The sequence below is a fragment of the Ammodytes marinus genome (genome assembly GCF_949987685.1).
Source record: "Ammodytes marinus genome assembly, chromosome: 14".
NCBI lineage: Eukaryota > Metazoa > Chordata > Actinopteri > Uranoscopiformes > Ammodytidae > Ammodytes > Ammodytes marinus.
This window is the reverse complement of record NC_137218.1, coordinates 17639330-17664351: the sequence shown is the minus strand read 5'-3', so window position 1 is coordinate 17664351 and position 25022 is coordinate 17639330. Positions and strand designations below refer to the sequence as shown.

General features: G+C 41.0%; 1 protein-coding gene across 1 annotated transcript; it reads left to right on the top strand.

Annotated features, from left to right (window-relative positions):
• The first annotated feature begins 368 nt into the window (after window positions 1-368).
• On the top strand, window positions 369-25022 carry lrch2 (leucine-rich repeats and calponin homology (CH) domain containing 2). Its single transcript, XM_080041159.1, has 21 exons — window positions 369-624; window positions 9475-9619; window positions 9849-9975; window positions 10083-10188; window positions 10567-10703; window positions 10955-11085; window positions 11297-11384; window positions 12176-12272; window positions 12402-12499; window positions 12659-12726; window positions 13509-13613; window positions 13782-13850; window positions 14635-14697; window positions 15060-15108; window positions 15219-15359; window positions 15851-15901; window positions 15987-16050; window positions 17543-17655; window positions 20889-21026; window positions 21219-21296; window positions 22615-25022. Exons 1-21 carry the CDS (start codon window positions 384-386, stop codon window positions 22732-22734), a joined length of 2229 nt encoding a protein of 742 aa, XP_079897285.1. The 5' UTR covers window positions 369-383; the 3' UTR covers window positions 22735-25022.

Genomic DNA, 25022 nt, shown 5'->3' with positions numbered 1-25022 from the left:
ATTATAGTGATTAATCATAGTTGTCATTAATCATCCACTGCCTTTCAGGCAATGAGGGCCAATCCTATAAGGAATTCTAAATGTTGGATATTGCATGAAGGGCCCCTTCCCCCCTGTCTGCTGCACTGGGGCCCCTGCTGGGAGTTCGGTATGAACAGGTGGAGGAAGTCTAAAATGGCCTCCGTACCCTCCTCACCATCATCATCACCACCATCACCACCAGCAGCAGCATCAGCAGCAGTAGTAGTAGCACCACCACCTCAGTCGGAAGCCCATCCCCTAGCGTCCGTCCCGGGAACGTACCGCGTATGCGCATGGGCGGAGTGAGAAACTGCCGCTGTGCGCTGTTATTATTGTAAGTGTGTAATTTCTTTTTTACGAAAATGGCGTCTAGTCAGGGAGGTGTGGGAGCTGTCACGGCTCTACAAAGCCATCACTACTCCAGCGGACCTCACTGGAGCCCGGGCATCAGCCAGTTCCAGCAGCAGCAGCAGCACCACACGGCCCGCAGCCTGGACCGGGCTCTGGAGGATGCCGTGTGCTCGGGGCTCCTGAACCTGAGCGGTAGGAGGCTGAGGGAGTACCCGGGGCTGAGCTACGATCTGACCGATACAACACAAGCAGGTGGGTCGCTTGCGCATGTCCGGACTATAGGGAGAACCAGTCATGATGAGTGGGCTTTATTTAAAAAATAAAATAATAATAATAATGTGCCCAGTGATTTATAAATGCGTCTGTGGATCGTGCAGCACGCCCTGCATTGTGCACTGATTTCTGTCGGATTTTCTGGTGTAGAGGCGCATTAACGTGGAGGTGACAACATTTAAAGGGATAGGCTGTACCGTTCACTGACTGACTGAGTTGGCCTTTATATGATAGCCTACACCTTGGTTGGAATTGCTGTTCACTTCGGGCTCATTTATCAAACCACTTTACCGCACAAGGAGGCTCGGCGGCTGTTGTGTGGTTGTTTTGGTGGCCGCACACACGCACAGCTTTCAGCATTATAGCCCCCCCTCTGAGAGAGAGAGACACATGAATGAAACGGCATATAGGCGCACCCACAAAGTCAGGGTTTTTTGCAGTGGTTTGCACGGCACCGAGCTGCAGTTGATTTGGCACCGGGCCGCTGGAGCAAAATACGAATGAACCTAGGGAGGCCAGTTGTAAATTCACGCTGGCTGAATATCATTTGCGGTGAGCATGTGATACACGTAGGCTTACATCTTTTCTTTTTTCTTTTTTTTCTTTCTTTTTCGGCACAAGCAAACAAAAGATGCAGTGTACTTGCAGCCTCACCCCCCTGTCTGCCTCGGTGCACATGACCATATTATAGCCCATGATGATGTGACAGAGATGAGGAGGAAGACACTGTTTTCTCTTTTGGTTTCATTGTGTTGATATAGCAATATGTTCTTTCATCTTTCTTACTTTTGTTTGGTTTTCTGAGCTAATTAGAATATAGTCCAGTCAGTGAGTAGGTCAGTACTAGACTCACGTTTTCTGCAGGGTGTGTGTGTGTAATCAGGGTCACGCGATAGGCTACATACTCATTTGGATTAGACATGGTTTATTCACATGAAGGACCCCACCATGAAAGACCATATAGCAGAAAAGATTTTGTGACCAGAAACCTTCTGTGTAGGAGAATATTGGTGGTTTGTTGTGAGACAGTATACAAATATATCTTCTTATATACTGTGAATGATTTAAAATAGCACTGATGCTTCATCAGTCATAGTCTTAGACATGTAGATGACGCTTGATTTCCCAGTGATAGTTTCCACCTCTCAGATGTCCACGTGCCATATGGTGCTATACTCTGTCATGCACAGCCGCTGCTTTCTTTGAGAGCCCTTACCCCAAGGGATTTCAGTGTATCTGCTACCTTCTCATGCCTATATGGCAAAATCCCAAATTGTTAGAAAGCTGACATATTTAAACACATGCATACATTTTAAGATATATGCGGCGGATCATAATAGGCTACACAATATATAATACATGATCACTACAGACGCCAATTAACCTTTTCAGACTTCAACAAAGCATGTACAGGGAACAGGTTTGTTTATCATTAATAAAGATTTTGGACATGAATGCACATTTTCTGTGTAAGTGAACCAGTATTTCAATAAGTGTATCCCAGATGTGATGTAATGATGTCATGTTAAATGGCTTGTGCATGAGCAGTCTGAAAAACCCTGAATAATAAGGCACATGCAGCCTTTGAAGGGGAAGACATACACAACAGGAAGTGAGTATGCACTATTTCTGGACTGCTGGGCTGACACACATCTTACAATGAACCATTATAATGATCAGCTTGCCTCTGCAACGTCCAAATATATCAAAATGGATTTGTCACAGTGCACGTAACATTACGTTATGTAACATAATCATACGAGCAAAGAGAGAATACATTTCTTTCACACTTCTGATATCATGCTAACAACCGTCCGTGACTACCCATGGATGTGAATGCTGCAGTCTTTTCACTTTAAAAAAATAAATGTTTTGCCACATCTTCATTAGGATGCCTTGAATAAAAGGTGTGACGCCGCGGGGGAGCTCTCACTTTCAAACTTGCGGAGAGAGATCAACACCTTGCCGTCCTTCAAATCAACCACAATCTATTCTATGAAAAAGAAACAATTGCTTTCAGCATTTACATTTTACTCAGACAATCTCATCAGAAGCCCATCAAAAATCATTTAAAACAAAGCTCATTCAGATTAAGTAATGCAAATGTATTTCTGTGATGAAGACTTTTTCTTCTTTTTTGTAAATAATATAGAAGGACCGAATGATCCCTCTGAATATTATTTTAATAGTATGTGTCTTTGCACTTTATTTTGCATACAGTATCAATCTGTATGTTTAGATCTGGACCCTTAATTAAATCAGCAGCATGGTATCCCCGTATTAATTGGATGTTATTATAATTTCAATCCAACCCCTTGCTGGTTTTAGAAAATAAATGTTTTTATATTTATAGAAAAGGGTCTGAACCGAGTGGCCTCTATCTGACTAATGAGCAGCAGAAGGACCCAGTCTTTGTAGACATAGAGAGATGGAGAAATGTCCGCTCACACTAGGGTGTCTGTTTGTAGTGTACTATTGGCAGTTTGTCTATAGTCACTTTGTTTTCCCATGGGGAAGGCCTGACCTTGGGGAGCAGTGCATCAACCTGGGCAGATGTTAGTGTCCCGCCCCGCCAGCTATTACCCTGCCCCCAAGGGTATACACACACACACACACACACACACACACACACACACACGATAAAGGTGCTTCCCCCTGCAGCACCATCCAGTGTGTTTACATCAGTGTACTGTTATCAGACATACAACAAAGTTCAGGCAGCAGGAGGATCAGCTACTGTGTGGTTAGATCAGCTCAATTTGAATAAACAAATATATTATAAAACTCAATTTTGGACAAATAGTGATGTTTTTAAAGTGTACTTAAGAATATTGGTTGTGTAGTAGATTGTGTTTTATATATAGATATTCCCTTGTTTTATGACTTTATGTTGCAATGTGCCCCCAACATTTGCAAATCTATCACCTTCTTGTGCCTCCTTGTATCTTCGATGAGGGCTTTGGTGTGATGTTTCACAGCTCGTAAAATTCTCCAAGCTAAATGGGTGCAAGGTTAAGGAAAATTATAGAAGTGTGATTTTTGTCGCCAAAACTGAAGCTTAAAACAAACCGGGAACTGCAAGATTAAATCTGTCCTGTCTACTGTATGTGGTGTACTGTGGAGGGATGGTTGAAACACGAGGCAAAAGGACAAGTCTGTTTTATTTGATTGATCAGGTAAATCTCTCACTGTAACAATGCTTCTCTTAGCTGTTACATTCCAGAGAAGTTCAGTCTTTCAAGATGGCTGATGAAGGACCACAAGGACGCAAGTCTCAAGCTGGCATTCTCCAATGTATAATCATCATGTTTAAAAAATGATGTGAAAAATAAGTGTGGTCGCTCATTAAAGGATGAGAACAATGCTGACCAACCCATTGAAAAAGCTTCAAGAGCCTCTGCAATTAAAAACACAGCACAGCACCACTTAGCTTCTTACTTTGTGATAGAGATCGCATCAAATATTCTTATGAAAACCTGTCCTATTTTTTGCTCGGGTCATAGCTGCTCTGGGCTGAATAGCAGGGCGCTAGACTGCAGAAAAGAACTTCCCTTAAAAAAATTATTTTGACATGAGAGAATATCCTCATTCCCAACTCTTGCTTCCTCCCTCTGGGCTCCTTTTAGTTTTTCCCTTTTTGCATGTTGAGACGAGACATAAGCATACCTGTCCACAAGTAAACCGAGTTAGGACATCAATGACGCCACTTTTGGAAGGTAAAGCTAAACTTGGGATTTCCATAAAAAAACAAATTTCAGTGTCTTACATCTCATGATGTAAGACCCAACTGTTTATTTTCATTACTCAATTATATAAAAATGAGCTACTGTTTTCATTAACCAAGCAATGTTTTTGTCTATATAAAGTCAAACATTGACATGACACATGAAAATAAGGACACTTGCTCTTTACACTGTAATGTCATTTCTAAAAATAAGAAAAGAAAGTGTTAAAGTTGCGATATGAAACAAAGATAAACTGCACGTCATAGAAGTGAGAAAGCCCAGGCATCTGGTGTTTGCATGTGAGAATTAACAGTTGTTTAAATAGCCTACCTTACCAAAAAGTTAGAATCTACATAAATAGCCTGCAAGTGAAACGTGAAACCCTTGTGTGTGGGCTTTGCTAATTTTAATGTAATTGTCTTTCAAAGCACGCTTTGTTTGGACCAGAAGTTAGCTGCAACATATCCCCTGTGTGACTTTGTTAATCGGCTGGTAGTTATGGTGTCAGCAGTCAGTGTGCTCCACCACAGCTTCTGCTTCTTCATTTACAATTCAGAATATAGGTCAGAGGATTTCTTTATTCACTACGATCAGCAATTGCAATACCGAAGAAAATAAAGAAACAAAAGTGAATTTGAGATTCAGGAGAATACAAAAAATGTGTGGGAAAGAAAAATACATTAGTAAATACTTATTTGGAGGACAACTTTACTTCCATGCTCATTTGTAGATTTAATAATTACTTTTGAAGAGACTGTAGAAGATGAAAACACAAGACCGGGCCACAAAAATTATGGAATGCACGTGTGTGCATGAGAATGAAATCCAGCATTACTGTACAGTATGTAAACATTAATATTTTATATCTAAAGGGTTTATAGTAATGTGTATGTTTAGGTACAATTGTATATCAATGAATCTGTCAGTAAAAGCCCATATGTGTGTGCTTAGCGTTGACTGATGAAGATATTTTCAGGGAACATATGTGGAATAAGAGCTGTGGATTCTGTGGGAGTGTAATGCCTGGATGTTGGGGCCTGACTGTAAGTAAAAGGGTGAAAATGAAATGCCCCTTGAAAGCCCTTGAGCAAATACAGCTGATCCAGAGACTAGCCAATCCCCAAGGCCAATCACCAGGATGGGCCGAAAGGCCTATGGCAATTCTGTAAACCACTGGTGTACACTCAATTGCCCCCCCCCCATCTTCACATCTTAACGTTGTTTGAAATGACTCCTCAAAAACTGATGTGGAGTGCCATTAGCGTACAGTATCCCCAGGCACGGACTGATAGCAGCTGGCGCCTAGCTAGCTGACTGACCATCAAACACCTGAATCCACACCCATTACATACACAATGCCCAAAGCCAGCCTGCCTGACTCTCATAACCCAGTGGATCTCCAGACCCCACGCAAAGCCAGCCACTGTGGTCACGTCTGCTGCGGGGCTGCACATAATTAACCCCCATGAATCATGTTTTTGTCATGTTCTTGGCCTGTTCCCATTCAATTGAACCTTGTAGTGAGGTTTGCTGAAGTACTACAGTAAAGACCTCTAGGATTTTAGTACGCTGGTGTGTGTTTCTCTTTTCATTTTCTGCACATTCTTTTTTTTTGTAATCGCTCACATTTTTTTAAATTGCAATCTTAATACAAATACATTCCCTGTTGGCCCCTGCAGCAAATTGCAGCAGAAAGAGAGGCTGTGTTCTGTTATTTGTTCCAGGATATCTTTTTAAGCGTATACTAGTTCACTGTGTCATGGGAAGCTATATAACCAGACATCATCTGCCCTGGCAACATTATTGTATAAAATACTGATTTGGCACGGTGAGGGTCCGGGCTATATTGGAGGCGTGGTGTGTGGGGCTGGTCTGCCTGGCGGGGGCTCGTCTTGCGGGAGCTGTGGGCCACTAACAGGTGGATAAAAGGCTTTGCTGTGGGCTGCAGATGGTGCGCGGCCTGGGGTTGTTGGAGGAGGGAGAAGGGGATGGACATGGATGGTGGATGATGGGCTCAAAAAGACTGCCTCTACTACCCACAACCCCCCACCACCCCCCATCTCCCATCGACCCACATGATTCCACCGCTACAGAAGAATCCCCAGTTGTGTGGCCTAGAGGGAGGGAGGGAGATGGGGAAGCCGTATCTATTCCGCTGGGTAACTAACAGCATCGAGGTCCAGGCCCCCTCGGGAAAGGGAGATATTTACTCTTAATGGAAAACAAGTATACCCTGTGACCTCGCCTTTGGTCCGTCCCCATGTGGTAATTTCTGTTTCACCTTAACCTCTGGGCTGCTTTTCCCCTTTGTGATGCTGGCTGGCTGGCTGCCTCATGATCTGCTTCTCACTTCTGCTTATTGGCTGCTGAATGAGGCGGCCTGTCTGGTCTATTGTAGGTCATTTGTCAGAAATGAGAGCCTATTTAAAGACACACACACACACACACACACACACACACACACACACACACACACACACACTCACTCACTCACTCACACACACACAACTCACACACCGCCTTGCTCTCGGTGTGATACGCTGCAACCTTAGTGAGCATGGATAAAAGGTTGCAATATCAACATATGTTTAAAAAAGTATATTTAAATAAAAGCCACTGATATGAAATTTTGTATATTCTTTGTGCCGACCCACCCACAGCAAACACAAACCCAGCAAAGCACATATAGCTTAATTGTTCTATAAAGGGCGGTAGCTTTTTATTTGTAATTGCATGCATTAAGGGGATGTAGGAGCAGTTTCCCAGCAGCATGTAGCACTTAAGTTAGGCGGGACAGCTAATTGAACAGTGTTGTTATCTGTGGCTGTGCAGCTCCTATAGGTCTCTAATTATCGTGTCACCCAGAGATAACTCAGAAGATAGGATCGTTCAGACAATACACACAGGCACACACAGAGCCACACACACAAACACACACACACACACACACACACACACCAATTTGCTGCAGCTTAATCCAAATGTGTCTGAAGGTGAAGGTCTACACAATGTGAGATGGTCTTCATACGTATTGTTCTCATAGGAACCCATGTATCCTTGCGTTTCCTGTTTTGGATGGAGGCAGTTTTTGTCAGGTTTTATTTAATACAAAGAGTGTGTGAATTGTCATGTTTTGGGCTGAGTGGGCTGTGAGGAGTAATGTAGCTTGACTCTGGCTTTGTGTATGAACTGTAGACCTGTGAAATCAGCATGAGTCTGGTTGATTATGTATAGGAATATGTATTCTGTGATGTATGTGAATGGGAAAGGGCTTAAAGGAGGCAGACAGATGAGTAATGTTGAGCGTAACCATCAGTAACTCAGTATCTGAGTATCCTTTCCTACCTTCACGTTCTTGGGCAAGAGTAAATATTTTATCATTAGAGGTGGATGCAGGCTGTGCTTATATTTATTGACCAGAGCAGGGATTACATTTCATATTCTTGTTGCAGAATAGGAGCACCAACTCTTAGCTGATTTATGCAGGGCTAGGATTTTACAGCAATGTGTATTTCATTAGTTAAGCAAGGCACATGATAAATCATCAGGTCTGTACCAACTATGTCCCACACTTTTAATTACAGCTTGTTACTTTATTGATTCAGCATCACTTACCAATTTTACCATTCTGGTGGAGCTATAATGTAAAAGATACAGTGTTATAATAGGCCTATACTGTATGGAGGACAACTTTAAATATACAGGATATTTAACAGCACATATGCCAAGTTTTTTTAACTTACGAATAGCACAAAAAAAAACAATACACAGGATTTACATTGACTTCCTCTCAGCATCTATGGAAGATATATGGTAATGCTTTTAGCTTTTAGTCATGTTGCTTTAGGAGTGGCAATGTCAGTTTGTCGGTCGAGCCACCACTTTGGTCCAGAATAGCCTACTGCTACATCTTTACAACGACTGTATTGATTCCCATTCAATTTAGTACAGACATTAAAGGTTTCCAGTCTGTGAATCTCTGTGCCTCCCCTGGCTTTTCCTCTTGCCCTGTCATAAGGTTGACATCTGTGGTTTTAAGTGAAATGTTTTGATAGGTTTTGAAATACTGTAGGTTGCCATGAAATTTGGAACAGATACATCTAAACATTTGCGGATGTCTTCATTTGAAATACCTCTCCTCTGCTCCCACGGACACTGGACTGTGAACCCCCCTCCCATTGCCCTCAAGAACTCTGGACTAAGAGCTCTGAACCAACAACTCTTAATATATTCATAAATTCATCATACTCAGCCTGCACATCAAAATGCCTTAAGAAGATTGATAACAACACTGTGTCTGTGCTTAGACACTAATCTTGAAGGTATCAACACATCATAGTCTTAGCTGTCCTTGGTTTCCTGCTGTCGAAATGTGTCTTTCCATATAAATAATGCTAAAAACACAATAGTCCCCTTTCCACTCACATCAGAACTATCACAAGAGTTTCTAAAAGCCTAGGAGACACATACAGTACATAACAAAGCCTGCATAGGCAACTCTATGCAGGCTACACTATAAGCTATTATGAGTTTTTGCTACAATATCTAAAAAAGAATGTGTCTATTCTTTCATATAGTGCATAATGACTTGGCACATCACATTACATTGGACATTAAATGTATTTCAATAAAATACATTTCAATTTGTTTAAAAATACATGTGCTTTTTTTAGATAAGCTCAGCTATCGTGGGCTATATACCACAAAAACAATGAAGATGAACCCACTAAATACAAAACATCCCACTCAAATCTTCCCTTCTTTTCCTTTTCTGTTGCTTGCAACTGATCCTCCAACAAAAAGAAAATATGTAATTAATACAGATATAACTGCATTATTTTGCCACTCTCAGTGAAATAGATATTGTAAACATTGAGATGTAACAGCCAGTAGCGCTCAAACATTAGAGGCCAAACACTGGTGTAATCTTAGACCAGTGTTCGATGACGAGGCGCGCTGCCCATTTCTCTGTCACGGAGAAGTATTGATTGGTCTTTCAAGCCCATTGCCTCACGCCTAAAGCAAACATTATGGGGTGTGTTGTCACCTGTATGCTCAAAGTGTACATATTTCATTAGCTCCTGTTTCTCCCTGCCTTTTTCAGATTTGTCCAAGAATCGCCTCACAGAAATCCCCACAGAAGTGTGTCTGTTCGCCCCCCTCGAGTCGCTCAACCTCTACCACAACTGTATCAAGTGCATCCCAGAAGCCATTATCAATCTGCAGATTCTGACTTATCTTGACATCAGGTGGGTCATTGCACATCTTCCACTAAAGTGAATCTGTATGTCTTTTCAGTTGTATATCTCCCAAGAAGTGCTTGTTGTTCCCCTTCACGGAGTAAACATGTCTACATGAAAGAGAGGCATTTCCTCTTTTGCTGAAACTATATTCCCAGTCACCAGACACTCACCGTTCTTCCATGCTTCTGTAAACAGTTTTTTTTAATGTAGGTCAATGTTTTATCTTTCTCTGCAGCCGAAATCTCCTGTCAGTCTTGCCAAAATACTTGTTCAGCCTTCCCCTCAAAGTTCTGCTCGTGAGCAACAACAAGCTGGTGTCAGTCCCCGAGGAGATCGGCAAGGCCAAAGAGCTGATGGAACTGGTGAGCAAGCGCGTATATTTATGTCAGTGTGTATGTACCAATGTAGAAGTGTGCACCTTGTACTGCCAGGGTAATCCCATTTGCTACACTTTGTCTCCCCCTTGCAGGACGTGAGCTGTAATGAGATCCAGGTGCTGCCAGCTCAGGTGGGGAGGCTCCACGCCTTAAGAGAACTCAACATCAGGAAGAACTGTCTTCACATGCTGCCTGAGGGTCAGTCCGACACGCATGAGGCTTTCTGGTTTTTTTTCTTCTTCCATGTTTGTTAGTTACTTGGAATCATATTTTTTGGCAACCATACCAGGCCCTTTACCAAAGCCAAGAAATACACATTGCCAGTGTTTGTTTGTTTTTCTTATCAGATGTTACCATTGCAACCGAAGCAGAACATCACTAAAATAAACATTTAAGACGGCTTAAGCTTTACACATAATACAAAGAAGAAGAAAAAACATGCCACCTTCGTTTGGATTAAAGTCAAGTAGAATAACAAAGCTAAGATGATGCGTTTTCCACAGTTGGAATAGGGAAGAGCAATTTTAATTTTAACAAAATATGTTTATGAAACTCTTCTCTTTTTTTGCTTTGCAGAGCTGGCTGACTTGCCCCTAATCCGACTTGACTTTTCCTGCAATAAGATCACAGAGATTCCGTTGGCCTACAGGAAACTCAGGCAGCTGCAGCACATCATCCTAGACAACAATCCTATGCAGTCTCCACCCGCACAGGTAAATGCACTCATTTAATAATTCACTTTGTGTAAATGTATCAGTATGTCAAGTGTCAACATGTGGTGCATTTTTTTTTATGGGTTTCCTTCATAGATAGTATATAAAATGTTTCCTTTGATAGTTGAGTGACATGTCATCCTAATGAACCTGGTACAATAACGCCATCTAGTGGCCAAATTCACATTTCTTTTTCAAGCAGTCAGCAATTTCGACTTTAGAGACACCTTGAGTGCGTTTTTGTATTTCAGATATGCCTCAAGGGCAAAGTGCACATATTCAAGTACCTGAACATCCAGGCGTGTAGGATGGACAAGAAGCCGGACACACTGGACCTCCCCTCCCTCGGCAAGCGTTGCCTTCCACAGCCGCTGACAGATAGGTACACTACCGGCACATTCATTGATGTTGCTCCATCATGGCACTACACACAATGCACCTACTTATGCATCATTGCTGTTGTTCTGAAGCATCTACACATACTCCCTAGTGTTTTATGCACACATGCTATCCAATTGTTGCAATCTGATTTGATCATTACCTTTTATAAAAATACAGCCTTAATGAGCATTTTGTCCCCTGCTTATTTCCAGTATGGAGGATATTTATCCCAGTAAGAACCACGGGCCTGACTCTGGAATTGGCAGTGACAATGGTGACAAGAGGCTCTCTACGACAGAGGTCAGTGTTGAAACGCTTACGATGAACTGTTGGTGTTGCCATTGCATGATGAGCATGTTAAATGAATCGTGCTTCACTACTGAACAGAATGCACCATTTTGAGATACCTAAATGTCACGGTACACCTTGTCGTTTTTTCGTTTCTGATACACTGTTAAGCAATGTAAAATTGATGCTAATAATAGTTGCAGTTACTAGCTCCATTTTCTAGCATATTAAATCTAACAAATGGAAACACTCTTCAGGTTCAGACATTGGCACTCATATGCAGACTCTCCAGACAGAGCAGTTGAGGATAAGACAGCCAGTAGGATGAGACAGGCCTTTGTGACCGACAGGAAATGTAGGCAGGTAGAACAAAGAAATATAAATAAACCAAAACTGGTTGTGGGCAGACTAAACAAAGCGATGGCCAGGTCAGTATCGTAATCAGGCAGTACAATATCTGACAAGACTTGAAGTTTCACTGGGCCCTGAGGGTGTCTAGAACAACATAAGACAAAGATGTACAGTTAAGTTCATGCAGGTATTTCTGGTCATACGTCTAGGGCTATTGCTAGATAAATGACAATACATATAAGACAAGATACAACAGATGAAGAATAGGGTGAAATAGGGGACGCACATTTTGCAGCACAATCATTCATTTGGACTAGTCACATTTTAAATTAAAATTATGTTCAAACATTTCTATTTAAATATTAAAAATCGGGATACTAAAAAGCGAACATAGGAACTTGTGTGGACATTTGAACTAGACTTCACTCATTGTTTTTTTTCTTCTCCTGCAGCCTTCTGACGACGACACTGTCAGCCTGCACTCCCAGATTTCAGAGACAGCCCGGGCCGATGCCCTGTCGCTCCTCTCCAAAATGGACTCTTGCAAAGGTTACAGAAAATAAGTATCATCACATATTCCCTTTGACAGCAATAACGGAGACGCTGGGGTTGTTGAATGAAGTGCCTAAAAATGTGAAAGTTCATGTGACGAACGCGGATGCTTCCTCCCTCTATCAGATCAGGATCTCTATGACTTTATAGAGCACAACCCGGATGACGATCCTGCTCTGTCAGAGGCTGATGGGCAGCACAGCACTCATGTGTCTTGTATAAAGGTATGAAGCTAGTCTGTTCAATAATAGGAGGCTTACAAACATTGGAAAAACAATAGGTGGGAGGTCCACAGGTAATACAATCAATGTTTGGTTATTTTGGTCCTGACATTGTGTGTGTGTGTGTGTGTGTGTGTGTGTGTGTGTGTGTGTTTTTTTCAGGAACTTGAGAAGGTTCTTAACATGTCTCACCAAAGCAAAGATAAAGATAGCTGGAAAGAAGAGTCAGGGTGAGTGCATTACTCACTCCAGCAGTCAGTCAATTTGAAACCAGGCAAATCGTTTACGTGTACGCAAGAACTACAAAACATAATTTCCGTGGAAGTAAGGAGTTGCTCGTTGACAGATTATACCGAGTCATGGGGGCTGCAAAACAATAATGGAAAAGGTTTATTTATTTATTTTTTTTAAATCACAAATCAGCTCTTGCACATCCGAATATATAGGCTGAAAACATGTTTTCCACAATGAGGTGCCGACTGACCACAGCACTTACTAATGTTTAAAAAACCTTGACTGCTCAATCACTCATCTCAATGGTGAACCCCTTTTGCAAGCAGATGAAACTTTTCATTAACAGCTGCAAATAGACAAATGGTGTACAGTCCTCTGCACCGACTGGTCCAGACCGTATGTGTAAACACCATTTGTAACCTGCAATGATAGACGCAATCATGAATACACACAGCAGGCAGTCTATCATCTCAGTCCAAAACATCTGCAGATTTGTGTTGACAGTGATAGCTACATGCTGTATATTAGACCATCATGGGCAGCCTCAGTTAAGTGTATCAACAACAACAAAACACCACTGTGTCAACCGGATGTGTTTAGATTACATCATTTTGTATATATACATTATTTTGTCAAATATGCTTTGGTGTTTGGTTTCACAGCTGTGTTTGAGGCTTTCTGGATTCTGCTGTTGAACTAGGGGTTCACTAGTCAAAATGGAAGACTGTGTACTGTTTTCGGCTGATGGTACCTTTGACCGTTGAACTTTTTTCCCCAGCTCTGACAAGGAGCAGCTAGTAGAGGAAGAGGATGATGAGCTGAAGGAAGTGCTGGATCTGAGGAAGATTGCCGTTCAGCTTTTACAGCAGGAGCAGCAGAACAGGTGCGCGGTTTCCCCCCTGTTTTTTCCTGCCAGTAACGTAACAACAAAAGCCATCCTATACCTTATATAAGGGAAAAGCTAGTAGCACTACCGTAGCACCTCGTCACTTACCTACCTTCTGTCCATTCTCCACCTTCTCCCTACACTCTCCCTCCATCTGGCTTCTAGACGACGCTCGTTAATTTGCAGAGCAGAGAGTCTTATTCACCGACGGAGAGTGACCGGCCGGGCACACAGGTAAAAGATAATATTGAAAGTCGTGGAAAAGTCCATTCAAAAAGTAACCTTTCATACATCCTATAGATTCATTACACAAAGTGAAACATGTCAGGCCTTTCTTTTGTTTAAATTTTGATGATTACGGCTTACAGCTCTTGGAATAAAACACCCAGTATCTCAACATATTAGAATACTACATAAAAACCAATCAGAAAAATACAGAAATGTCAATTTTCTGAAAATTATGTATATTCTAGAGTCATTTCACTTTACGTGTGATTAATCTAGAATATATAAAAGTTTCACTTTTTGAATTAAATTACAGATTGATATTTAAAAAAAAATCAATGCACCTTTATACAGTATATTCCCATGCAGGCTTCATTACGGTTTTTGAGACTTATTTGTGAGACAATATAAGTTGTTTACATGCTTGAATGTAGGAAAATGTTACAAGTTGTTGTTCCATCCTACAAGTGGAATTAGCTCACTCTTGTTCTGTGACCTTGTTTAAGGGTTGCATAAATCCGGGCTGTTGAAGACAAGCCTTTAAACAGAAGCTCTCGAGAATGACAACATCCGTTGTGCAGATGAATCACCATTTGTTGCTCAACTCTGTGAAATTACAGCTGAATTTGACCCATCCCAAATATTGTTTTACTTGTTTTCCTTATCTTTTTGGAAACGTGCAACTGTGAACGGCTCACAGGCGGCGTGAAACATGAGTCGTGGTCGTCATAAGTGACCGATCCTGGGACAACCCGCATATATCATGTAACGTTGAGTCATTTTCTGTCTGCAGATTCCTGAGTCACTCTGGAGGTTCCAGCAACAAAACGAGGCCGCCACCTCAGACCGCTCGTAGGTATGTTGTGCAACACATGCTCCTTCCATACAGTATTTACCCTGGAGCCTGTGTTGACGGCATGGGGTAATGCTGGAACTCATGCTGTCATTTTTCTACACTGTTTAATTAAATAGTTTCCTATGTAAGTACATTTTTGAGGAATTATATTTTATTGTTTACCTTGCTTTTTGGAACCATGTTTAGGATAATCACAGGGCAGTTGTGTGGTATTGAATTTAGGATTCTAGACATGAAGTCATAGAGCCTTGTGCAAGAACCACATACTCATACAAACACATTTGGTGACTTATACTCAAGTAATCTTTTTGCACTCACAGTCATTGTGTAGTCATCTAATGATAATCATGTCTTTATTTTAGTGCTTCTCTGGATGATGGAAGTAGTGGAGCATCAGTGCTGAGTGGGCAGGTACAAACTTCAGAGCAAACATACCATTATGTCTTTCTGTCTGTCTATCCTGTTATTTTTAAGTTATTTTATTTATAAGGGCTTTAATAAGAACTGTCTTCTTTTTATAGCCTACCTCTTCGTGCTCCTTTGACAGCAGCCTAAAGACAGATCAGTCGGATTCTGAGCCAAATTGGCCCGAAGTCCCACCAGTCCTCAATCAGAATGAAGAACGCAGGAGGAACAAGTACCTGAGAAAAGATTATTTGAAGGTGCGAGCCTGTCAGCGTGCGCACACATTTTTGTTTCAAATTCACCTCAACACCACCTCATTAGTTGCTTGCGGATACATTCTCACACTCCAATGATTAATGTAGAAGTGCAGTTGCTAGGGAAACCTTCCTTTAACTTATAAAAAACTACCTACATGAGATACCATCACTGGAGGGATAAATAAAAAATGTTTTGTGCGATTCAAAAAGTGGTATGAAAGAGTGTGCTGTTACTGCAGCAGCTGGGGTCTCGTTCATCTTTTTCAATTAAGTTTGATGCAATTATGATCAGAGATATCTGAAAGACTGTGTGATGATCTTAAGTCATTTAAAAAAATAATAAGTTTCATTTTATCAAAAATAAACACAAGGCTTCGAGAGTTTGCATCCACAGTGCAACAGCCTTCCAACCAGCGACCATAAGTCAGAAAACGAAGCGATACAAATTGCGTGGAATGACATAAAGAATCTGCTCTTCTTTTTCCCGACAGTACAAGTGTCAGAGTGCTCGGAAAAACTCCAGTGGGGCTGACGACTGTGAGGTAAGGCAAACGTCTTATCGCTTCAAAAACAATCTGTCAGTGCGATGACAATGCTCCTGATTGTGGTTTGATGTTGTGTCTACAGGACGGCTTGCGCAGCGCAGATTTCAGCACCACTCTGACAGTGTTTGGACTAAAACCAAGATCAGGTAATACTTAAAAATAAATGCTTGTTAAGTTTTACAGCCGTTTTATAGTTGTCCTTCACAGGGGATGGCTTTCACCTGAAAAAATATGGGTAACACTTTATAATAACTATCCGTTGTAACTCGTTAATAGATCATTAGTAAACTCTTAATTAATGATTATTAATGATTTGTTAAGTGTTTGTTAGCAGTTTGTTAAGGATGTATAACAATGGTAGATAGTTAATAGCTTAATAATTGAATCAGTTCATCTGGGAGGTAATCCGAGATTAACTGATCACGTCACGTTCAAGTCCATGGCATGCACAGTGTGTATTGAGTTTATTTAAAAATATTTAAAAATGGGGCTGCCCTCAGTTGCCCATGCACTGTGTATAGTCTATAGCCTATTTCAGCCTCGTCGGTATCTCGGATTACCTCCCAGATGAACTGATTCAATTATTAAGCTATTAACTATCTACCACTGTTATAAATCCTTAACAAACTGCTAACAAACACTTAACAAATCATTAATAATCCTTAATTAAGAGTTTACTAATGATCTATTAACGAGTTACAACGGATAGTTATTATAAAGTGTTACCAAAATATGGAAAAAATTTAACTTGTGAATAAGCAGAGGCAGTGTACCGTATTAACCGTAGGCTCATATCAGTTGTTATGGGAACGCTCTGTCCTTCACGTGAAGCCAAAATATTTTGTTTTAGGGTGGAGTCCTAGTCCTTTTCTCTGGAAGTCTTGAGGGTTTCTGAGGAACTGTTGATCTGCTTTGTCAGTGCATTAGAAGGGACAAGGCTCAACAGGACTATTGGCTCTATACAAATGTGTTTTATTAATACCAATCTTTGAAAAACACCTGTGATGCAAGAAGTATTTAGATACTTTGTCTTTATTATCATTTCTTATATCACAATCACCATTACAAACAACAGACCTTTGTGAGTATTGCAGGAGATAAGTCGACTCAACATTTCAGCTCTAATTTTACAAGCTGTTAGGGAGTTTGATAAATTACAAGGCAGGAACTGTAAGGAAGATGTCATTTTGACCAATATATAAAAAAATAATTGATAGAAGAATTGAGCTGATTGATTGCATTAGTTAGGACACCTGTTTGGGTGAAGACGGAGATTAGATGATTGCCTGGTTAAGTAACGGTGAAATTGGGAAGTAGCTTATAGAGCTGAAATCATCTGAAAGAAAACCCTGTTTCAAGCGTGTCTTATATTAATAAGTACATATTTGACAGACATAAGGGACCAGTGGGGTGCAAGGAGTTGAGTTGGCTGCAATTCTAATAAAACGTTTCTCACTGGAGCCTTTTGACCCACTCTGCAAACTTTCTTGTAAAGCGCCAGTGGAATGTGCTTACTCTATAATGTTATCCCACTGGCCTGAAGCATATACAATGGCATTTGGCTGACCTGATAGTCAGTTGTAGCTGTTTTCTAGGAATATCTCTGTATCTCAATGTGTGTTATCTTTATTATTTCAGCCTTCACCAGAGGGAGCCGTCAGGAGTACAGCTCAACGGATCCCAGCTTCACCATGAGGAGGAAGATGGAGCACTTGAGAGAGGAAATTGAACAAATAGGACTCTTGCGGCAGGTCAGAAGCCTCAAACAGGTTGTTCACGCCTTTTGCACAAAGCATTCTTCAGCAAAAGCCTGCCAGATCCAGATTTCGTCCCAGTTTGTATATACCTTAAAGCTGTAATCTGCTGTTTCTAGTGGCCGTAAATGTAGTTGCAGGCTCTTCTGGGCCAGAGTTTCCTTCAAAACCGAACATTATTGACTGTATTAAATCAGTAGATTAGCAGTTCTTGCAGAATCTTCTGATCCACCATTGTGACCCAGAAGTTATGAAAAGTGCAGACAGAGAGAGTCTGTATGCTACAGCCGTTGGAACTCTGGAGTGAGAGAACTCGCCTGCTGCGTTCGATTGCACGTGAACAATTGGGAACTTCAGACACGGCAGCACACACAGCATGCAGAAAGACCTAGACTGTATATAAAACATAAAAACGAGATTAAAAAACGTACAGATGTACTGGAATGCAAATAGTTACTCTTGTTTGACAGTGTGTTGACACAAATGACGATGGTTGATTACTTAAAGCGTTACTAAGAAGTGCAAGACTGTTCTTAGAATTGTTCTAGTGTAAACATTCACAATTCACATCGCAAATACGTTATCCAATAATATCGTTCCCTCATAGGTTCACCTACCTATATGTGTGTGGTCTATGTCCACAATATACGCGCTTTATCCAATCAGGAGTTTCTATCTTTCAAGTTCTTTTTTAGAAAATGAAATGGTTTCCAAGAATACTAACAAATGGAACATAATTCCCACCCTGCAACAAAAATAGGAGTTCCCAATAACAAATGAGTCACCATTTCAAGTGCAGAGGAGGTCTTAAAGTATTTGAAATCTTGCGATGTTTACTACCATGTCTAGCCAGCAGTCTTCTTTTATCTCTTCTTTGACTGTGCATTGTGGCATATATTGGAACTTTATTGCTACCTGTTGATCAGTGGAATATATCTTTTCACTTTTGTGCACATGCGTAGTCGTGTGAAAGAGAAAAAAACAAGTAGGGACCCACACATAAAAACATGCGGCTCCATCTTGCTGCATCTTTGGCCCAAAATACATCTCTCTTCCAGGAACACTGAAGGATTTTCCACTGTATTTTCTAGGTACACACTATAAAAGTTGTGTTATGATTGGCTTATAAATGTGAACATGGAATCCAATAGTTCAGGCTTGAATGGAGATTAGGATGCTCAATTGACTGCAAAGGATCTAGTCATTGGAGGCCACATTTTCCTATATAAGGAAATGACAAAGAAAACAATATGGGGATGAGGGAGCGTGAGCAGAATGGACAGACCGACCACATCAATTTAAGCTTTCTCGTGCTCACTGTGATCTCTATTAAAGGTAAAATTTAAGCTCAGCTGGGGTGACACACCTTAAAAGCAAAAGGGAACGCACATTGGCTTCCTGAACTAACTGACGAAACCGGTGGTTTTGTTATGAAGCTCCCAAGGGTATCTGCTTGCAAGATGTTGGGACAGAAATATCAATCTCTCAGCAGCAAGTTAGATATTGTGAGACACACCTTCAGTAACTGAAATGAGCAGAGCTGGTCTACTTGGCTTTAAACCAAAGGGAACCAGAGAAGATAGGGGGGAATGGAAATCAGCTTGAAGATAAGATTAAAGATGGTGACAAGGAATGACCTAACTTCAAGTCTTCCTCTGAAATACAATGGAGTTTACGGTTAGGCGAAACACATTAGCAGATCATATCACAGAATGAATGACAACGATCAGTGCTTTGCTTCACACCGCGTGCCATTCCTCAATACGAAAATTGTACCCCTGAAGCAAGCAAACTCTATTATCAGATGTGCAGTGGCACTACATCACATACATGGACGTAAAGCCGAGAAGCAACACCAGCATTAAAAAGGAACACAAGGCATGCACAGGCAATGCTTTGAGTGAATAGAGCACACATTCCCTTTTCTTTCACAAAAGGTGAAGTAAAGTTTTCCAGGTGGTAAATAAAGGGCTAGCATAAGGGTTGTATGGAAGAGACAACATGCATGGAACAGAGTTAAACAGAAAGAAAAGACGATCGGGCAATGCTGGCAGCAGAACAACCCTTTGTTCATCCACTTTGTAGAGGCAGCACGAAAGAATTTGATTGTGCTCACAAAAACAACAACGTAGTAGATTCCAAAATCAATACCACCACCACCACCCATACATTGCAGCCTGTTTGGGCTCATGCCATTGGTATGTTGGAGGTTTTCCCATTTAGAGGTACAAATATTGGGATTAGGGATACTAATAACTTGATTCACTGTGGCCGAGGAAATTGCATGCAAAAGTACAGTGCTGTTTTATCAGATAAACTTACAGAGAGGCAGAGACTACAGCCAGGTTGAAGAGAGAATGTTAAACGATAAGTGAAGAGGACCTTTGTCTGTCTCTAGTTGTTCAAACAATGACAACACTTCAGTGGCATGAGAACAGAATATTGCATTAGGTAACTACTGGAGCTCTCCATTCAGCACCAAACCAACATAAGACCAAAGAACGGCAATTCCTCAGTATACTTCATGATTTGACCTTTCTGTTTCCCTCATGCGAGTGTGAACTTTCCTTCTTTATCTTGGAGACAGTGGAGTGACCCTCCCTAGCCGGTGGGAGTTTTCTCATTTGTAATTGAGATAGATCCGTTTTCAGCACATACTCTAAAGAACTTTGTACAGAACTGCCCTGGAGAGGAAACTGGAGCTGTGACAGCTACCTTCAGACAATTCAACTATCAACTATTTCCTTAATGGGCTTCCTCTTGTAGGACGTCTGCGTGATTATGGATAGGAAAGTCTTCTGATTCATCCATGTTCAGAAACAGCAAACATCTGTTTTGCACTTTTGACGTTTCAGACATGCACACAGGAGATTATGTTATTTCACAAAAAATGTCTCCCAGCATTTACAAGTTTATGAATATAAATATACAACACAGTGCAGGCCTGGATACTCTCCTCAGCTTGGTAGCTGATTGCATCCATATACACTCTCTGCCTTTTAGGCTCTTGCATTTGTGCTCACATCTACTCTAACATAAACAGAGTCTGCTGTGTCTCAGTTAATACGAAACAGAAAAGTGCCTGGGGAGGAATTTGGCCTCCTCTTTTTTTAAACTTATTTAAATAATTCACAGGCGGTGAATAATTTAAGTAGATATAAAGAGCTTTTAAAAACAAAATATGTGTGTTTAGAGGATGTAATTGGATCATTGTTAATGTGTTTTTGAAGAACATTGAGGCCAGACTGAAGGTGTTGCTCCCGGACGATGTCGGAGCCGCCCTTATGGACGGGGTTGTCCTTTGCCATTTGGCCAATCACATTTGTCCTCGGTCCGTCCCCAGCATCCATGTGCCGTCTCCCGCAGTGGTAAGCAAACTGAAACTCTTTGATTTCAAATGACCAATGACATAAAGTCATAGATTTGCGATAGAGGAAATGCCAACATTATGATGAATCACCTTAGTTTCCATAATGTAGCGCTATGTGGTTAATAGTTTGTAGTAAGATTAACTGTTGTTGTCCGTTTTGCTTTTGATTTGCAACATGACTGCTTTCCAGCCGAAGCTTAGCATGGCTAAATGCCGTAGGAATGTGGAGAACTTCTTGGATGCCTGTAAGAAGCTGGGTGTCACACAGGTAATAATATTAACAAACAATTCTCTCATTCATGCATTACCTACTGCACTGTATAAACTTGCTGAGGGGGTGTTGCTGGAGGGCACAGAGGGCTGGTGGAGACAGGTTTTAACTGGGAAACATGGAATGTGGGGTGAATCTTCATGGATGATGGCAGTTTTAAGGCTGTTACATACTCCGCGAGAAGAAAGAACAAAGTTCTTGGTGACAGACCTGCGAGAAGAAAATTACGTCATTTTCTCCTCTCAGCTCTTGTTTAGCTGTTCTCGCAGCTTGTTCTCGACACATCACCCGGGCCGAACTTTCTTCTCGCAGCTTGTCCGAGAACTATTGTGTGATTGGTCAGTCTGAAGTCAATGAGGAAAGCGAAGTGAAATCAGCTGGCGCTACTGAGTCAATTACCATGGTAACAATGCGCCGCGGTGAGGAGTTCGGCAGTTGAGTTCTCGTGAAGTATGTAATGTCAGACCAGAAAGAACTTCTCGCAACTCTGTCACCGAGAACTTTGTTCTTTCTTCTCGCGGAGTATGTAACAGCCTTTAGTTTGTCAGCAGACAGACTGACTGTTTTGAATACTTCTGCAGATGTGTTTAAACTACCAGAGAGTCTGGAAGGTAGGGCCGGGTATATGAAGAGCAGTTGATTGTTGATTGATGGCAGCTGTGAATGCTGGTAACTGACTCCAGCACACCTGACTCCAACCCTGCAATTACACCAGAACACAGACAAGGGTAAAGGGGAAAAAACAACATATATATATGTGTATATATATATATATATATATATATATATATATATATATATATATATATATATATATATATATAAATGAATATACTGTATTTATTTTTAACTTATCCAAATATATCATTTTCTACAAATAAAATGTGTAACTTATATGTTCATATCAAATACATACTATAATTTTTTGCACATAAAAAATTTAAAAGTACATGTAAACATTCATGAATATACTGTATATGTATATATTATATCACTATTGATATATTTTAGTATCAAAACTAAAAAATCGCGTGAGAAGTCGTTTGGTGTGATGTCGGCATTAGTCGACCACAAAGATACTCAAGAACCTCCCAGGGTTTCCCTGGAAAAACAAGCAATAGTTTTGCTGTCACATTTCTTTTGAATAAGTCAGATCATTTATGATAATAATATATATCAGTGGAAACAATCTGCATCCGGTTTTCTTTACAATGTGGATGGTGTTACCCATTCTTTGAAGAGGGAGATAAGAAGCCACGTATTCCACACCTGTCTTGATGTTACTGATAAAGTTCTGCCTGTCTGTGAACTTCAGGAGAACCTGTGCCTGCCCCACCACATCCTGGAAGAGCGTGGTCTGGTGAAGGTGGGTGATACCGTCCAGGCCCTGCTGGATCTGCCTGCGTTGAAGCCCACACAACTGGCGGCTGATTGACACAAGCCCTGACTGTTTTGCATCCAACCTGGCAACCACCCAGCCAAACCCCTGTCCCCAGGCCCCTTACCCCCACATCTCATCACCAGGGACCAGAGAACCCCCCCCCTATCGCGGGGTGAGGACCCAGTGGACAGTGGGTCTTTGGGGAGTCTGCTCCATGCCCGACTGAAACAGGAGACAGCAAAGAGTAATTTCCTCTGTCTCTTTATATGATGTCGGACGCCGCCCACTTCCTGTCCTTCAACAACAACAACACTTGTATCCTGTTCCCTAGCAACTGGGGGTCATCATCCTGTATGTGTGTGGACATGTGTGTTTAACTGTGTGAGCTGATGCATTGTTGGACTTGCCAAGAAAAGACAGAACGGGTCTATAGGAAGACCTGTACATCCCTCTCAACATGCTCAGTGATGATGACTGAGCCCGCAAAGTGCCAGTACTAACAAACACTTCCCCATGCTGGTGTCGGAGAAATAGGCAGTGAGGAGGTGACAGACATGTAACTCACTCTTTCACTGCTAGATAAAAAGACCCCAAGCTGCATGCTGGCCTCGCAGCCGCAACACCACTGACTGACCTCTAGGGGCCTCATACGCTCTTGAGTTTCTTCTTCTTTTTGTGTTGTTTATTTTTACCATGCAAATTATTCTTGAATTTACTACTGTTCTTTTTTATTAATGGTTTGCACCAGGGCGATACTGTACCTGCTTTTTTGGCAGCCAAACCTGTTTCCTAATGAGTGTTTATGTATTTGAAAAGGTGGTAACACTTAGCGTTCATTGATTAATTGTTAGTTAATGCGTAGTTAATGCTATTAACAGTCTTTGAATACCTAGTTAATACTCATTAAGCATTAACTAACTGTTAGCGCTTAGTTATTCATGGTTGGAAGCAAGACGGTTAGTTAATGCTTAAGTAATGCTTATTCTGCAGAAACTAAGCAGTTATTATCGTCTACTTAATGCTTAGTTAATGCAAACTAAGCATTAAAAAGCATTTACTAACAGTTAACAATAGTGTACCCTTTTTGTAAAATGTTACCGAAAAGCAATCACTCCACTGCCTTTAGAGGGCTCTTGGAAGTGACGCTACAGTAGACATTCAAATCACCCCTGATGTGGTTCTTTTAACTGCTGTAGAAATCCTACGCAGCTCCATAACGAAGTTCTTTCTCAAACCAACTCAATGGTAAGTGACGTTTGACCACTGTGAGAACATGAGCGTGGCTCTGGCCAAAAGAACGGCGTTCCCGTTTTGTAGCATATTTATTCGTTTGGTTTATTGTTCTGTATTATAACTTTTTCAAAGCTTTATGCTTTCTTCCCACCCATTGCCAACTGTAATTTGCTATTTATGTGGCAGTTCAGAGCAGTTGTTGGCTAGAGTAGGATTCCCTCAGGCATTTATTAGGAATCCAACATGTGAAAAAACTCAATTTAAAGCAGGCATTTAAGTAAAACACACTAGGCCTATTTATTATCTTTAAACATCAGAAGGCAGTTCAAACTTTGACTTTTTAGAAAAAGTTTTTCTTGAAGAACCTTGGTCTTTTAGTACACTCAGTTGTAGACAGTAAATCACACAACATAGCCTACCATTCGGAAGGATTAGTTTTTTGTTCTTGTTTAGTTTTTTTTAACATGGACACGTACAGTATGTGAGTATGCTGTATTTGAAAATGCACCTTTAAAGAGAAGCCGAGGTCTGCTTGACCTGTATTGACCTCTATCAGTGACACATTGATAAGTCCCGTGTTTACAAAAAGAAACAATTAAGTAAGGAGGCTAAGAGCAGTTTTTTGATGGCTAGTGAATATGGCAAATCATGATGCATAAGGTGCCATAATATCTGTGTATTGTTTGTGTAGCTGAACAAAAATGCCACTTCAATCCCTTGAAGGTCCACATAGGCTATATCATATAAAAACATCTTAAAACATGACATGTTGTGCCTTAAAGCAGGAGTATTCTTTGGATTTTTATGCCAAGTTTAATGATTTATTATCTGTTACTACTGTCAAGACACTGTACAATAACATGTTCGTCACACGGTTGGAAGTCGAACATTTTTACTGAGAACCTCTGCTTCTCCTGAATGGGCTGCATTGTCTGACTCTGTGCCATCGCTTTCCAAAGAAGAGATGCCACACCGATAAAAAAAGAAAAAAAAAGAGGGCCTCCGGGTTATTTGGCCTTGTGAAATGTGCACGGATCTCCACAGAGTCTAATTATAATTTTGTTTTGTGTTCTCCTACTTTGAATGACATAAGTGTACTATTATGTTAC

What these genes read in the sequence shown, in the direction of transcription:
- lrch2 (XM_080041159.1), top strand. Translation starts at nt 384, where the DNA reads ATGGCGTCTAGTCAGGGAGGTGTGGGAGCTGTCACGGCTCTACAAAGC. An exon ending in CTGACTTATCTTGACATCAG is followed by an intron (nt 9,620 to 9,848) that starts GTGGGTCATTGC and finishes CTTTCTCTGCAG; the next exon opens with CCGAAATCTCCTGTCAGTCT. An exon ending in TGCAGTCTCCACCCGCACAG is followed by an intron (nt 10,704 to 10,954) that starts GTAAATGCACTC and finishes TTTGTATTTCAG; the next exon opens with ATATGCCTCAAGGGCAAAGT.